Consider the following 16,986-nt stretch of genomic DNA (forward strand, 5'->3'; position numbering starts at 1 on the left):
TGGAGCACACGATGGAGAAAAGAACAGTTTGTTAAAGTAGAGCTGATTTAGTTGACCCATGGAACTGCACCCAGACTATCATCCTATCTGCAGAGCTCAAACTAACAGCTAGTAAAAGTGACACTCTGAAGTGAGTAAGGCTGAAACTATGCTTTTGGATTTTGGAGATTCTTTACTTCTGAAACTATCCATGAGAGTAAGAAATACATAGGAAATGTTTCTCTTCTATGGCTTCTGGGTCATGTGCATGCATCTACTTTCATCTGCACACACAGCTGCACATACAGACAGAGTTTCTACTCTATGTAAATATATTCTTCCTTCCGTGGCTTGGGCACTTTGTCTAGAGGTTCCTCTCTGAGATCCATTGCCTGGTCCCTCTAGATAACATTTGGAGCTGAGAAGGTGGCACCCTCTTGCAATAAGCTGAAAGTGAGCATGGCATCAACAAGAGACCCAGATACCCTGACTTAATGACTGAACTATGGAAAATAGATTTAAAGCAGCAAGCTGAGGCCTTCTCTCCTAACACACATCTTCAGTCACAGTAAAGTTCCTACCTACTGGTAGGGCTTGGAAGTGGATAACAAAAAGTTGATCTTTCCCTGTTGCCCTCAGTGGAGTGGTGTTCAGTGCAGAAAATGAGTGGAATCATGCTCGGAGGAAAGGACCAGTTACTCAAGTAACACAGCTATAGCATTCCTTCAGCCATCTTCCTGTGTCTGGGCTCTTGGGGGCATGGAATGCTGTAGAGCCAGCATGCTTAGCTGTTGCTAAAATCTTTAGAGCTGGTTTGAAAGGCTGATACGTTTGCACAGAGATGATAAAATCTCCTGGAGGCAAATGCTGAAAATCATTCAGGGCAGACATCACCATTTTAGACATATAGCAGACCAAACCAGAGCTGGTATACATGATACTAGATGCACTGAAGTTAGCCAACCTTGCTTATAAAGACTAGGAAAACGATATTATTTACTAGACCACTTCTTAGCATTTATGTAGTGACTTGCACTCCTGTTCATGTGATTCGTTAATCTTAGGGCAGTGAAACAATACATGCTGTCATTCAGGTTTGAACACAAATGTCATTTTGGTATAGAAGAGTACAGAAAAGTGCTAGGAGGCCCTTTTTTAGTAACTGTCTTCCTCAGAATTAATTTACCTCAGCTCTTGCTGTACAAATTACTGTGGTTAAATGTACTTACCTTCCTTCTTTAGAAAAATGTCATGTCAGACAGCTGGAAAATGGTTACTTCTCACATAGCCAGAAGACTGTTTACAAGGAAGGTGAAAGAGTTAAATATCTCTGCAACGATGACTATCATACTGAACATGAGGATGGGGAAGTCACATGCACAAAGGATGACTGGTCACCTCCTCCAAGATGTATCCGTAAAAGTGAGTGTGCTTGTATTTTGTTGAGGTTTCTAGGTAAAACCAGTAAATCCATCATGACATTACCTACATTAATCCATCACCACTGCTTAGTAACTCTAAGTCTAGGTGCTCTACAACTGAAACACAATGCTCTGATTCTCTCAACTGACTCATGCAGCTCTCATGGCCCTGTATGCTGCTGAGGTCAGTTGCTATGCAAACATGCAGAATGTAACCCTGTAAAACATCAACACATGGCTCATTCAGATCTCCTAGAATGTGAGCTCTGGGATGGGAGTCATAGTGCCTTTGTCTTCAGTAGTGCAATCTTGTTCTAACATAGCTGTGCAGTAATATAATAAATAGTAATCATTCCCCTTGCGTAGCCTGTCCGTAATTTCTTGTCTTCTTTCAGCCTCTCGCTATGCCACCTGATCCCTGTTCCTCTTGCTTCCTTTCTGATTGGCATCATACAGGAAGGGGGAAGAAATAGTAAGGTTACCTCTCCTAACTCTGTTTCCAACTTTTGTTCCTGACTTGTACCAAGCCTGAAATTGCTAGAATGTCTCACAGGAACTTTAAATACTTTAGATAATGATTTCATATTGACAAAAGAAATAATTTAACCAAGCCTTTCTTAGACTGTAAAAATATTTTTTTAGGAAACAATTCCACCCTGACAGAGACACCTACCATAGAATGTTTTGGACTGCCACCCACTGAGATTTTGACAGAGCAATGAGCAAGCAAAATAAAATTTTATGACTCCTAGTGTTAAGCAATCATGGGCATTACTGGTATAAATACCAAAAAATTTGATGTGAAATGTAAACTTTTGAAGATGTTGCATGAAAATATCATTAACTCTGCTCCCAACATTCAAATACATCTTCTAGTGTTCCTCAAAGTCTTTTTTTTTGCATTTTTATTTACCTGACTCTCTAATGTGCAAATATTGCTATTTGTTGTAGTGTTAATTTCTTAAAATGAAGAAACTCCTTCACAGAATAATTTATTAGTAAAGAATTTAGCATACTACAGAAGTTTTCTTTCAGAATACAAGACCATAACATCCAACCAAGACATCTGATTTCCATCTGTTTAGACTGGCTTAAATGATGTATTCCAAGTGATGTGAAATCAGTTACAACATTGGGTCTGTCTGTACTAGTGTTTTAGTGTGCAAGAAGGGGTCCTTTGGTACAAATTTACTTTAAGACTGCAGTATATGCACTCTGAATGATTTCTCTTTGGTAGAACTGAGGTGGTAGCTGCACAGCATGGTGATCTCTGGTGTGCTCCCCCTTGCAATATGGACAGAAGGTCATCTTTACGCATGCAGAGTGCAGTGCCTACTGAACATGAATTTCATTTCTAGTGAAGACCAGATTTGGACATACAATTTTGGAAGCCTACAGGATTGCTGCATATCAAAGCCCCGTCCATCCCTGTTCGTGCTGCATGAGTTGGTAACAGTGAACTTTGACTTTTCAATTTCCAGTTGTCCCCCAGGAAGAGAGCTCAATGCAGAGGCAAAAATTCATGTGTTCTTAAAAATGTTCTAAATCCTACTGCTGTTTCATTTGTCCTCCTTCTTCTGTGTATTATAAGCATGTAGTTCAACAGTGTTTTACTTGGAAGAAATTCTGTCTATCTCTCTCTTTCAGAAAGGTGCCAGAATATGAATTTTGACAATGGTTATTTCTCCTCGGGAAAGAAAACATTTCGTTTACAGGAGAAGGTCACCTATAGGTGTCGTACTGACTTTGTAACTCCAGAAGGACAAGAAACAGGAGTGACACAGTGTCAAGGGAATGGCTGGGCTCCACCTCCTAAGTGCATCAGTGAGTAGCATAAAGGCTTCAGAGCTCCCTATCATTGTCATTGGCACAGACATGATGTCCTGTCTACTCAGATTTTTGTCATCTAGGTTGGTAGAGTTTTCTTACTGGGCAGAGGGAAACTCAAACAGAGGAGTGATCCTCCAGAGATTAACCTTTCTGGGGCTTCAAGAAATAAAGAGAGAAAACATAAAGGAAGTGAGTAAGGTGGGAAAATATCTACTGTCTTCTAGGTGAGCTATCTTTTTGAACCTCTAGCACGAAGCAGATGGTAATCACTGACCTCTCCAGTGGTCCTTACCTGATATAAGGTACATACGCCTAAATTTACTCCCAATTCTCCCGCCTTTCACACTTGTGAGGGAAGATTTATGAAGAAATGCCTGTGAACCAAGGGATTCTGTCAAGAACTGTCTTTAAACGTGACCAGACTAGAGAAGAAAGGGGTTCAGTATTTGGAAAGATGTTATCAGTATGCATAAAAAGCACTATGCGTATCTCTGCCCTAGTGTTAAAAAGTACATTTGCGAAAAACACCAGACTGCTTTTTCCTGAAAATACCTCCATACTGTTGTTGTCTTTTTTCCCTTAGAATTCCTTCCTCTCCTGAACAAGGGTGTAGGATAGTAAAAGAAGAGACTCAATCTTCCAGTGTTATGATACTGAGGCTCATAATATTGACCAACTTTAGCTGATATTTTATCTTGTCTTTTTATTTCAGACTGCATTTACCTAGGATTTTGCAGCTTTTTTTCTGACCCACTCACAAATGACCATGGGGAACAGGAGTACAAACTGTTTGCTATGACACCAAGAGTAATAATATGTAGTAGAAGAAAAGGAATTGAATCTAAGGAAGAAATATTTATGCTAGATGTTACTTCTATACACATATTTCTGAAGATTAATGCAATAGATATTATGTGAATATACTACATATGATATTCTATATTTATATTCTGGAAATGCAGAATTTTTAATGTTTCAAATATACTGAGTAGTTCAGTAGACTAGCACATGCTAAAGCACCTACAGAAATGATATTTCCAAAGGACAGTATTTCTGGATTACAAAATGCAATAACTTTGTTTTATTCTACAGGATCATGTAAAACACCTCATTTGGACATTTTGAATTACCACGCAAATAAAACTCTGTTCACGTCTGAAGATACAATTGAGTATGCGTGTTTGGAGGGATATCAAACTGCAAATAATTCGCCAACTGGTACTGCAAAGTGTGGCACAAATGGTGAATGGAGTCCAACGCCCCAGTGTCTTGGTGAATATTGTTGTGTTTGCTAATCAGTGTAACTCTGTATACACTCAGTGAAGCTTTTTTCTTTAAGACTTTCTTTGGTTTTGTTCTAATCAGTATTTCACGTACTTTTTGTAGGGTGTACACTGTATGTTAAAATATTTTGTCTTTGTAGCAATAGAATGTGAAATGCTGACATTGCCCCATGGAGATTTTTCTCCCAAGGAGGGTAAATACCGCAATGGAGATGTTGTGAAATTTACTTGTGCAAACAATTACGTGAGAGTGGGACCTGCCTCTACGCAGTGCTATTACTTTGGATGGTTTCCATCACCACCAGTGTGTAAAGGTACTTTACTGTTAACTTTATTGTAGTAGGAAATACATGAAAATGCCTGGGTCCTGAAGACTTCTGCAGACACCTTCTATAAGCGAGTCTTGCTCCCAAGAACAATTATCCCATTTTCGGCTCTAAAGGGCAGGAACTGGTCCTCTTTGGATCATTTCATAGTGTTTTGCTATTTTATGTGAAAGATTCTGAACAGTTGAACCTTCAGTGTTGAACTTTCTGTTAGCTTTAGTTATGCCAATTGGAGTTTTGCAATAACTGGAACTGAGCTGGTAAATAGCTTGCCCATAATTTCACTCAGATAATTGACTGTAATGTATGAAAAATTATTTATTATTCAAAAAGGCATGAAATATATGCAATATGGCAGCCAGAGTGATTAATTTGAGTAATGTCCTCTCTTACTGTACCCTAAATGTCCTAAGTTTTGCCACTGCCTAAAGTTGATACCCATCAGATATTGTACCCTATGTTCCTTTTTTCTGATCACGATACTGAAGAAAAAAAAACAACCTGTTTTGGAGATGACACAGAGCTGGACCCAAGCAAAAGAAACTCAGTGAAGGGTTTTCCCTGTGAAATTCCTCAGCTTCATCTGGTAGGACGAACAAACTCATGAAGAAGGGAAGATACATGCCCCTATTCTTCTCATCCATTTTAAGACAGAGCACAACTTAGTGACATCTGAAAAGAGTTTATTTTGCTGGTGCTATGCCCTTTCATGAGGCAGCTTGAGAGGATGAAGGGATCTCATATTTCTCATTTCCTTTCCTTCCCACTTGATCAATCTTCTTGTTGTCTTCCATGTCCTCATCCTTCTTTTTACTCACTCTCTTTTGCATTTAAAAACAAGTAGATTTCATATAGTTGGCTCTTTAGCTCAGGAATATTTTAAGCTCCCTTAACAGGAGTTCCATTCACTCCATCAGAAGTGAATTCCTTTAATACACAGTATATATAACTTCCTGCGTGATTTTTATAACAGGTTATTATTACTTGCAGAATTTCACTTTTTTTTTTTTAAAGAATACTGAATTTGTCATGCATGTAACACTTTTTTTCTCTCTTAAAACTAGGTTGGTTTTATCAACCACTTCTTTTATCATAGCAGAAAAGTGACAGTGCATGGAAGTAAGAGAGTAGACTAAGCCAGGGTCGTGCATATCTGTTTGTGATCTCCAGCCCAGCACAAATCCAGATGATCGAAGGCATACACCAATGATCTGTTTAACCTGTTCTACTGATTTTTCTTAGCTTTAAACAACAAATTCAATTTATTTTGTGTTGCACTTAACATATAACTGTGCTAAAAGTACTGAGTTCAGAGCATAGATTTGGTCTCTTGATTTCAGGGAACACCAGAGGCTGTGGACCTCCACCTGAGATTACCAATGGAAGTATTACTGGTGGCTCTGTGGAACAGTATCAGCATGGGGACAGAAAGCAATATGAATGCAACATTGAATTTAAATTGGTTGGATCAAAGGAAATAGAATGTGTTGATGGACAATGGTCATCTCCTCCCTCTTGCATTGGTAATCTATATAACTCTTCCTTGTGAGAAGTCTGTAATTCACTGTAGGCTAATACTTCACAGATATTTTCACAACTAAAATTACATATTTGCAGATATAACATGTTACATTCAAAATCATGTTATGGATGAAAAGTAAACACACACTCTATGTAAAGCCAAAACTTTATTAGTAGTATAACTGAAATCTTAACAGTCCAATCAAAGACTTTTTGTGAGTCTAGATCAACTGATTATAGAAAGAGAAAGAAAATAAATACGTATTATATAAAGAATAATTATAAATATATAAATAATACAGAATATCTAAGCAATACAAATAATTTATGATATATAATTACAATTGTTATACACACACTTTCCTTATTTACCCCTTTTTCTGGTGTTATGCTCACACTTCCACTGCCCCTTTGGGTCCTGAAGTCAATGGCTTCAGTCTGGTGTGTAGTGGAGGGAAGTTGCAGCACATTATCAGTATCTCAGGTCATTCACTGGAGGAATAAGATATTAATGCTGATGATTTCCTCTTTCTCCTTACAGGTTCTGCTTGGGGCAGTTTTTAGGTTTGCTGTCATGCTTTTATGCCTTGCCCTTTTTTCACTGGCCTACAAATTCTGAATTAGATATGTTAAATGTGTTTTAAATATGTTAGGTACTTGTTCTTTGTTCTTTGTGTTACTCCTAAGGCCAGTTGTAATCAGCTCCAGGTCTCAGCTGGCCTTTTGTGAGCCATAGCCTTCAGGAGCCAGGCTGTGACCTGTCTCTTACCATCCCGTGCCTCTACTCTGCCACACCCAACCTTTGTCCCCACTTCTCAAGGACTCTGTTCTCATACCAGCCTTGTATTCACCAGCATCGTTACATTAGAGTCATAATTACTCACTCTACATAGACTAAAAACTTGTTACTACTATATATATAAAACTATGGTTGTGCATACAGAAATAACCAAAAGTAAAATAAATTAGCTATAGCCTGGTCACTAGAAAAATTGCTGTTATGGCTAAAATAAGTAAAACCAAGCCTCCAGGCAGGTCAGGACAGGTTTGGACAAAGTAAGCCTCATAAGTTTCCATCCTGAGGCCTTGTGAGCTCAGTACAAACTCTGTGGCCTCTTTCTAGCAATGGCAATACTGTATGTTACTGGGGCACAGGGCTACAAAAACGATGACTATGAATGCATTATTTATGTTGCTCTCTCCCGAGGCTAGAGTCAGACATGTCCAAGAGTTTTTCTATAGTCCTGATATTGAAGTGGTGAATAGTTCTACAGTGAAGTCTCCTGCCTGGGCAAAAACACCCACTTTCTGTGCATGTCATTAGGTAGTGTACCTCAAACCTGAGAGTATGAATGTCAATGACAGGACTTAAAAAGTAGTTGTGCAAAACTACAATTTGTTTGTTAAGACAGTGTCTCATAATTGAAGTAGAACGGAATATTCAAGATTAAAATCTGTAAATACAGAAAATAATTCAGGGCACTTATGGTGCAGGATTATCTAACAGCAGAACCAATAAATGGTGTTTTTATGGACTGGTTACTCTGTTCCTATACATGCTGACACATCTTCCATGAGCAACACTGATGGTTTAAAAATGTACAGCATGGAGCTTGCATCTTTTCAGTCCTTGATCCAGTGAGAATAGTTTCAGTGCATAGGCTTGAGAGAAGAGTGGTCCAAACTTGAATGCAGAGTTGTTCAAATTCAGTTTTTGAGTTTATCGTGGGTCTTCCCTCTCCCACATTAAGAGCAGGCTGTATGCCCTTATTCCCCTTACACGCTTTTTTCCTCCTTCAAAAAACTACTCATCTGTTGAAGCCATTACCCTTGGCTATCACTACCACTGCAACAGTGACAGCCCAAAGCAGGAACTACTGTTATCACACAGAGGTGACAGTGCTGCCGCCCTCTAAGTGATGTTACAGTGGTTTTCAGTTCTTGTAATAATACTAACTGAAAGAACACATTACAAATGTGAAGGTGTATAGTCAAATATAATATTAATTGATCAGAATCAGGGATCCAGGTGAGTTGGATTGATCCCACTCAGGGATCCAGGTGAGTTGGATTAATTGAAGATTTTCTTACACTTTAGGGTTTATGTACAATGAAAAACAGTTTGGGAAATTAATGGTAGCTGAAACTACTTGTGGAGCATGCTGTGGAGTCACCACAATGATGGAAAAGGAAAAGAAAAGACAGGAGAGGAATTTAGTAAACTGATTAAAACATATATATACTCCAGCTGTGTTGAAGTTTAGTTGTTACAATTAATGGGAGTAGATTTGACTCACCACATGCAAATATAGTCATTTTTATTTAAGTTCTTTCAGCTATTCATATATGACTCCAATATTATTGTGGAATACTTCTGTTCTTTTCAACAGAAGACAAAATCCCATGCGGATCACCTTCCTCTATTCCGAATGTTGTTCTTCATCAGGAAGACCAGACCCAGTTTTCGCATGGTGATGTAGTAATTTGTGGATGTAAACAAGGCTCTGGCAATCCTAAGGAAATGAAAATAAAATGTCTTAATGGGGAATGGAAGCCTTTACCTCTTTGTGCCGGTAATCTATTTCCATAATATTTCCATAATATTTCAGATATGAGTGTAACATAGTTCTATTAAAAATTTCAAGGACTTCAGCAATCAATATGTAGCCAGAGATGCTATAGTTTCATGCATCTCAACTAAGTTTTTTTTATTTACTCCTCTTTTAAATGTGAACATGTCCTTCATCCTGGAAAGACTCTGCACCTACAACTTTGTAAGCGCTCTGAGTAGGTTTGGGGAAGGAATCGAACACTTGCACAGTGGGTAGAATCAAGTATGGGAGTACATCTTTGGTGTATGGTGGCTTTTACCCATTTTCCAGTGTTCCTCCCTGGTAACAACCCTTCAGAAGCCTTGTGACATACCTGCAATAAAGTAGTGTGCCTGTTGTGTTAATTACTTGTAGTTCTATGTCTTCATATACTACTTTGCTTTTTAAAATCCTACTGGGAATTAAAAATAATATTAGTAGCCACAATGTGATGGGCTTATCCCATCCTTACCATTTTTATGTGGATTAGTCCTTTTCATTTCTGATCAGTAGTTTTCTCTTTTTTCTCATCATCCCTTTTAGTTTTGCAATGCATAAATTGAATGAAAGTAATGTCTTTTAAAAAGATATAAAACAAAGCCTTTTCCCAAGAAAAAGGAAAAAAAATACACTGAAGTCAGTAATTGAAGAAAAAAGTCATACTAGACAAGGAGTCTTGTCTGGGATAAATTACTCCAGCACTTCACTTAACAGAATACAGTTTATGATATATCCAATTCTTCATTCCCCCTTTCTTCAGAAGTGATTTATATTCATCAATGATTTGAACACACTGTACCTTTATTTACAATTATGTTGAAAACTGAATCTGGCACAAAACACAGTCTGCTTAGCTTTCACAAGTAGCTTGTGTTCTGACTCTCAGAATCACCAGTCAAGGACACAAGACCTGGATATGGCTTAGATATACTTCCACAGGAGATTGATACCTGGTACGTATTCAGTATGGAGTAGCAATTCTTTATGCTTCTGTTTCTACAAGTAAAAGAAGGTTTCTTTTCTTGCTCATCTTACTACCTTTTTATAGCTTTAGGGAAGAAAATAAATGCTTAGTTTTTGTATTATTTACTGCACTCAGCAAAAGGGATCCTGTCAACATAAAAATAATTGCTTTGTGAGTGGGAGCAGTCTCTGCTTTAGATAGATAGCAGGAACAAAAAATCATTCTGTTTCTGTAATCTAGGAATCTCAAGAGTTACTTCAACTACAGTAAATAAAAAAAAACACTTTCACATGGACATGCATTAGGAAACTGATGACCTTCTCGTCGATTAATGCATATGTCCTTATTATCTGAACTAAATCTATACTTTAGCTCTTTTTGTTGATTTTTTTTCAGATCCATCTCCTCAGTGTGTACTTCCAATGGATGTTGAGCTTGTGCACAATGGTCGTCTTCCCAACTCAAAAAAGGAGACGGGGTTCCATGGAGTTATACGTTATACATGTACATCAGCTGACAGAAGTATTAAACAGGCAACTTGTGTGTCTGGAAAGTGGTCACCAGAGATTGAATGTACAGGTATGTTTTTAGAGTTGCATATAATTACTTCTTTTTATGTAGGAATGATAAATGCTCATTATTAAAGCTTCTTAGTATTGCTGTGTCACTAGTCTGAAATAGAAATGCTTACATGCTTATATATACGCTTACTCGATTATATGCTAAAGGATAGTCATGAATAATTACGAGAATCATTTGAACAATTGACTAGGTTTAGAAACACACTACTTTAGTGAGGCAGACTTAATAAGCTCTACTCTGACAATTGGAACAGTTGTCACTGTCGCTTCTGATGTGAGAAATGATGCAATGATAAATTTAAGCTCGGTTCTTGAAAAGGGCTTTACCCTGGTGCAAATGAGAGTAGCACACAGCTCAAGCTCCAGCCAAAGTTCCCTTATTTCTTGTAAACATTCAAAGCTTTCTATTCCTGATTTTTCTTTTTTTTCTTTGTTCTCCTTTTTTTCCCTAATCGTTTCCTCCTGAAACAAGAAAAAAGCTGAGTTGGCCAACTCGAAAGCACCTGCCTAGAAGAGACTACCCTTATCTAATAAACACCAAAGGTGAAATGCCTGCAGGAGTGCCTTTATGTATAGCCAGGCAGGATATTACCTGTGGAAGGCATGATTGTAAAAGAATCATCGCCTGCTTTGATTATGCCAGATTCATGGGAAATGATGCGTGCAAGTGGGAGAAGTACACAGAGCGGCAATCACTCGAGGGAGCATTCCCTTTCAAAACCAAGTGTCTCTACCTTCCCAGTTTTCTGGAACCACTAGAAGCAACAAACTGAGCTCTTGAGGACTCCTCCTTCCTAGATCTACCTCCTGCCCTCACTTTTTCTTTCATTTGGCAGGAGCAGCCCTTTGTTCCTTGACTGGGAAAACTGAAGTTTATTTCTTTGTTTCCTTTTGTGATTCTCTTTTAGCTCTGTTATGAGCTAAGCCTGAAGAAAAAAGCAACAACAAAACAAAACAAGAACCCCAGAAGTTGGTCCAGTTTTCCTAAAGTAGTTCACCATAGAGAGGAACAGAGAGACCACACAGGGGTGTGCAGCTGTGTGTAAGGGAAAGGCAGGGACTACAAGAAGCTCCAGCTTAGATTGGTGTAGGCAACTGTGACGGTCTTTTCTATGAGGCTGAAAGCATACAAGCATCTGAAGGCAGCTCTGGTGTTTCTGAAGCAGAACAAAATTATCATGATATTAATTAAAGCTTGAGATAGCTACTGAAGAATTATATCACTGGTGTTTTCTTGGTTGTTAGTGTTGTAATGTGTGATGAACTGTTACATTTTATCTTATACTCTATTATAACATGAGTATGTGTCCTTAGCTGAGGAGAGTACATGCCCACCTCCACCTCAGGTCCCTGGTGCTCAACAGATAACAGTTGGAAGAACTTACAAGCATGGGAGTAAAATAGCTTTTTCATGTCTGAAGAGTTTCCAGCTCATCGGTGTGAATGAAATAACATGCATAGAAGGGAAATGGCAATCACCACCTCAATGTGTGGGTGAGTAGTGGATTATTTTTTTCTCTTTATTTTATTATGGATTTCTCTGTTATGCATTTGCAGTCATCATTAGCAGGAGGATGATATTATTTATGTCACGATTATCGTGAACAGGTAACTGCAGAAAAGCAATAGAACATAAGCTGCTAAACAAAATGCAGTTAACCAACTGCTGGACAGTAAGTCTTTTTATTTACATAGACTTAGATAAGATGTCATAAAAACTTTCAGGTAGTCCCTCATGAGCTTGAGTTTATTTGTTTGTTTAGTATATTGCAGAATGGAGTCTCAGTTTGACTGGGGGCCTTTAATAGTATCCTGGTGAAAAAAAAAATCAGTATTATTTATTATTTAGTTGCAGTAGTAGCAAACTTTGGGTTTTTTTCATTTTTATTCATTCTTGTTTATTCTCCTTTTCTTTTTGTGGCTTCCTTCTGTAATAGGAGTGTAAATGATATGCATAACTCAGGCCATCTATTCTAAGAAATGATGAGGAATCTGTAATTCAATTGATAAAATATTACTGATGCAGGTGATATCCTTTAGGCTGCAGTTCATTAAGAGGTAGAATAAAGTGTTTTCAGAAATGATGAGGAGATAGATGAGCACAGGACAAATGAGGTGCCAGCTGGTGACTGATGTGCACAACATGCCAACCATGTCTGTGTTTCTAAGCTGCACAATTCTGATGCCAGGTGGTTTCCCTGCTTTTGCACTGCCTGTGAGTCTCCATTTCTGCTGATAAGTGGCAGACATAGAGAAGAATAACCAAAAATGTTTGAGCTGTTCATAAAACAGCTTTTACTGAAATAAAATTCCCACTTACTGAACAAGACCTAATTAGACTAATTAGATCTTTTGCATTGTGGAATTCAGTGCAAACACATGCTTTCAACTTGATGTGTCAACTACTAAAACCTAATGTAATAATTAACTAAAAATAGATATAAAATATAATTTAAGTCCACCCACTCTGCAGTAGTACAGGAGAAGAAAGCGTTGGGACAGCCCTGACTCAGGAGCGCTTCACAGAGATTGAATCCACTGTCTGTATCAGGAAGTACATTCTAATGCTTTGTAAATTCTCTTCTCTTTTTTCATCATGTCATCACAAAACCCCTCAGGACATCATTGGTGCAACTTTATTAATGATGGAAAGATTTAATAGCTAATGTTCTAGAAACTCACTTTCGGTATCCCAAAACCAGATAATGTCCCTTCTATTTCTCTGCCTATGAAATTTACCCTGTTCTTGATGCTAAGCTGTAACTGCATCTCCTTGCTATGAACTGGAAAGTAGCCTTAATTTGGTTTAAAGGAAAAGAAAGAGAGCCCGTGTAGGAAGGAAAGGAGAGAGGGGTTTTGCTTTGTGTATATCTTAGCTATTTCTTCATCTTCCTTTCAAGCCATTTAATTTATGTTTGGATGATTATATATTTTTTTCTTTGCAGTTTTAGACAGCATATGTCAGCGGAATATTAATTGTCTTGCATTACTGTTTATGTGTGTTCTGTATTTTATAGAAAGACCGTGTTTGCCACCACAACCCGTAGAATGTGCTGACGTTCCCAGGCTGGAAAATCAAAACTTAAAAATTAAAAAAGAGGGGAAAACAATTTATCTGGCTGGTGCTAGATTTAAGTATGTTTCTCGTCCAGGATACACGTTAGATGGGCCATCGGAGATAACTTGTTCTATGGGAAACTGGACTTCAGCTCCTACGTGCTTGGGTAATATCAAAACCCACTTTTTTGGAAGTGCATTTAGGAATCAATTGAAAGACTTTTAAACTGGAGGTTGACGAGTAAGAGCCAGTAACTCCATATTCTGCTGTGGAATATTATCGTCCCCAATGGGTGTCTTCAGAGCAATCCTGATTGCATGCAAGGCTGACTTTTTGAAGGCAGTTTAGTTTTTAAATATTCCTCTGTAGTCTTGCAACCTTTGTTCAGTTTCTCTCTCTGCCAGGTGAGTCCTGGGTACATCCTCGTAATCCAAGGATGATGTGTTTTTCTGCAGAGCCCACTAGTGACGAGGAGCTGCTTAGTTTTGGAAACCACTTCTGTGTAGCGAGGGATGGAAGCCTTTATTACAATTTTCTGGCATGGTTAGAAACAGGATCTAAATATTTCAGTGACTGAAGCCCATGCCTGTTTAGGGGAATGACTTACTTATTCTTCCGTGTGCTACCTGTTATATAAAATCCACTGTCAATGGATGACTATGCTGATGTTAGACAAAGCTCCTCTAAAGCACCTGTTTGGTGGAAACAGTGCACTCATTCTGTAAGTATCATCACATTCGCACGAGCATCAACTTTCTGTATCTTTTCAGAAATGCCATGTGGAAGTATTCCAAAAGTTGCCAATGCTCAAATTGAAGGCAGAAACAAGGAAATGTATGAGCCTGGTGAAACAATTCGCTACCAGTGTGATGCTGGGTTCCTGATTGTTGGTCCCCCCGAAATTATTTGCAGAGAAGGAAATTGGACAGCACCACCTTTCTGTGAAGGTATAGGTTCTACTTCCAAGTAGTCTCTGATCCTTCTCAGTCTTTTATGTTGTGAACTAAAATACTCTCCTCTCAGGCACACAGGTGCGTCAGGCCAGTAGAGCCAACAGGCATCTTGCTTTGAATGGGCTGCTGCAACACCTATTTTTCTGGCTCCTGAGAAACTATGGGCAGGGTAGATGAGCAAAGAAATCGTTTCCCCTGTGGGCCGAAGCTAGCAGCTGAAACTTGGCCCACTGCTGAAAGGAAGTAGAGAGGGTTATGGGGGAATGGATGCTGGCTGCAAATACCAGCAGGAGATACCTGTTAGGGAAATGTATCTCATTTTCACCGCACTGAGAACGTCAGTTGCTGACAGTTACCTTCAAAGAGGATAGAAATAACTTCACTCTCCAGCCCTTTGGCACACAATGCTGTACAGCACCGATCTGCACCTTTGGCTGATCTCTGCAACTCCTTTGCACTTTTCAGTCACTCCAGGCAAAAATAATACCGTGTGGTGAAGCGTTGCAGAATAAAGACCATAATATCTTTGTTGCTCATCAGGAACAGTGGTGCTCCGGAATGCAATATTCTGTGACTGTCCTATTGCTGCACTACTGTTCTTAAATGCACCTCTCTCTTCAGATGTTAGCTGTGGAGCCGCACCTGAAATTCCCAATGCTTATATTACAAGCGCTCAACAGGGGAGGTATCTGCCTGGTGCCAGAGTGCAGTATGAATGTGAAAGCAATTTTCAAATGATGGGTGGAAATTATGTCACTTGTACAAATGGAGAATGGTCACGAGCACCGACCTGCAGAGGTAGGAATCTGTGCTTTCATCTCACCTGTTAGCACAGAGGGAACTGTTTGTTCACCTAATTACTCTAAAGACTTTACCTTTTTTACTTCTGTTTTCTTTGTGTACCTGCAAACGTGACCGCAGCAGTGTCTCTTTTCAGATGTGACGTGTGAGCCTCCTCCAGAAATTGCTGGTGGTAAAGTTCAAGGTGTTAAAAAGTCAAGGTATTTACCTGGAGAGAGCGCTCAGTATCACTGCTGGCAAGGTTTTCAGATGACTGGGGCTTCCACCGTAGCGTGTCAGAACGGGACCTGGACAGAGCTGCCACAGTGCAAAGGTAACTTGCTCTTTTTCCCCTGCCAGGTATTTGGTTTTCTCTCTGCTTTCCTCCGGGTCTCTCAGAGTAGTGCCTATGTACTGTCCCGTAGTATTTGTGGCCAGGCCGCCGTTGCAATTAAACTCTCATGGCTTTCTCTCTGATTGCAAATTTTCTTCCAGGGAAAGGTGGGAAATGTGGCCCACCTCCAGTTATTGAAAATGGAGACCTTCTTTCCTTCCCCATGCAAGAATATCCACGAGGTACAACTCTGGAATATAAATGCCCAAGTCTCTACGTCCTGGAGGGATCTCAGCATATCACCTGCACTGACGGGCAGTGGACAAGCCCCCCGGTTTGCCTAGGTAGGTTGAAGCACGTGCTGCATGGCCAAAGGCTGTGTGACTGCTCCTGTTTTCTCTTTCTGCGATCCTGAGGGCATCACTTGTGCAGCAGCATTTGTGCTGGGGCTGCGATGCTGGCCGGGCAGAACGACGACGAGCCCTTCTTGTGTCCAGAAGGAGTTTCTTGTTGGAGTTAGCTCGTGGAGGCCCCTCTGCTGCCTGCTGTCTCTTGCCACCGTAACGGGGTTTTAGGAGGGGAGTTTGTCTGAACCCCGCTGTGTGAGGGGATCTGCATCCCTGTGCAAGGCTCCCGAGTGCTCCTGAGTTGGGGACGCTGCTACAGTCAGCAGGCTGTGAGCGGCGAGGATGGGTCTGGGTGTGTGGCAGTGCTGGGGAAAGCCAGGGGTGTGTCTGTGACATGGCTGTGAGGAAACAAATTTAGAGAAGAGCTGAGCAGAGGTGAAGGAGGGATCTCAAAACAAGAGAATGAGGAAGTTCATTGGTGCTTGGTGACTTCCCTGACCCATGCTTTGATCTTGCCCTGTGTGTCTGTCAGAGTGAAAAGGCTTCTCCACATCTCCTCCTGAGGGCTCAGCCCTGATCTTTTTTTCCCTTTAGCTTGGATGTGTCTTTTCTGTTGCAAGCAATAGAGGGACAGAGAAAATAATAGCTGGAAGTGTTACATGATGCAAAGAACTTCTGTAGGCTCTGGAGGGAAAAAAGTTACCTGTGGTGCATCTGTATGAAGTGATGACACTCTTCTCTTGCCTTTTTCAAGTGGCCTGTACAGCATCTGAAGATGACATGGACAGAAACAATATTGAGCTGAAATGGGTCTTAGGAAGAAAGCTGTATTCTAGATCGGGTGACTTTATTGAATTTCGGTGTAAAAGAGGATATTTGGAGGATGCAGCATCTCCCGCCTTCAGAGCACAGTGTATGGAGGGGACATTAGAATATCCACGGTGCAAGCCAGGAAGTAAGTCATCTCCACTCCACAGCTTAGCTGCTGTGCTGTTGCATTTCTAGTGCTGAAGCCGAG

At 39.8% G+C, this 16,986-nt stretch overlaps 1 protein-coding gene across 1 annotated transcript in view; it reads left to right on the forward strand.

Moving 5' to 3' along the window:
- LOC137666333 (complement factor H-like) overlaps window positions 1–16,986 on the forward strand; it is a 35,643-nt gene that overhangs the window by 16,987 nt on the left and 1,670 nt on the right. The window contains exons 9-22 of the mRNA XM_068406250.1: window positions 1,222–1,401; window positions 3,048–3,224; window positions 4,323–4,502; window positions 4,654–4,827; window positions 6,180–6,362; window positions 8,751–8,933; window positions 10,312–10,494; window positions 11,811–11,990; window positions 13,514–13,720; window positions 14,325–14,501; window positions 15,129–15,305; window positions 15,445–15,621; window positions 15,783–15,965; window positions 16,723–16,923. Of these exons, the coding sequence (XP_068262351.1) occupies window positions 1,222–1,401; window positions 3,048–3,224; window positions 4,323–4,502; window positions 4,654–4,827; window positions 6,180–6,362; window positions 8,751–8,933; window positions 10,312–10,494; window positions 11,811–11,990; window positions 13,514–13,720; window positions 14,325–14,501; window positions 15,129–15,305; window positions 15,445–15,621; window positions 15,783–15,965; window positions 16,723–16,923 (2,562 nt within the window). The remainder of the gene's footprint in view (window positions 1–1,221; window positions 1,402–3,047; window positions 3,225–4,322; window positions 4,503–4,653; window positions 4,828–6,179; window positions 6,363–8,750; window positions 8,934–10,311; window positions 10,495–11,810; window positions 11,991–13,513; window positions 13,721–14,324; window positions 14,502–15,128; window positions 15,306–15,444; window positions 15,622–15,782; window positions 15,966–16,722; window positions 16,924–16,986) is intronic.

Source organism: Nyctibius grandis, chromosome 8, assembly GCF_013368605.1.
Source record: "Nyctibius grandis isolate bNycGra1 chromosome 8, bNycGra1.pri, whole genome shotgun sequence".
NCBI lineage: Eukaryota > Metazoa > Chordata > Aves > Nyctibiiformes > Nyctibiidae > Nyctibius > Nyctibius grandis.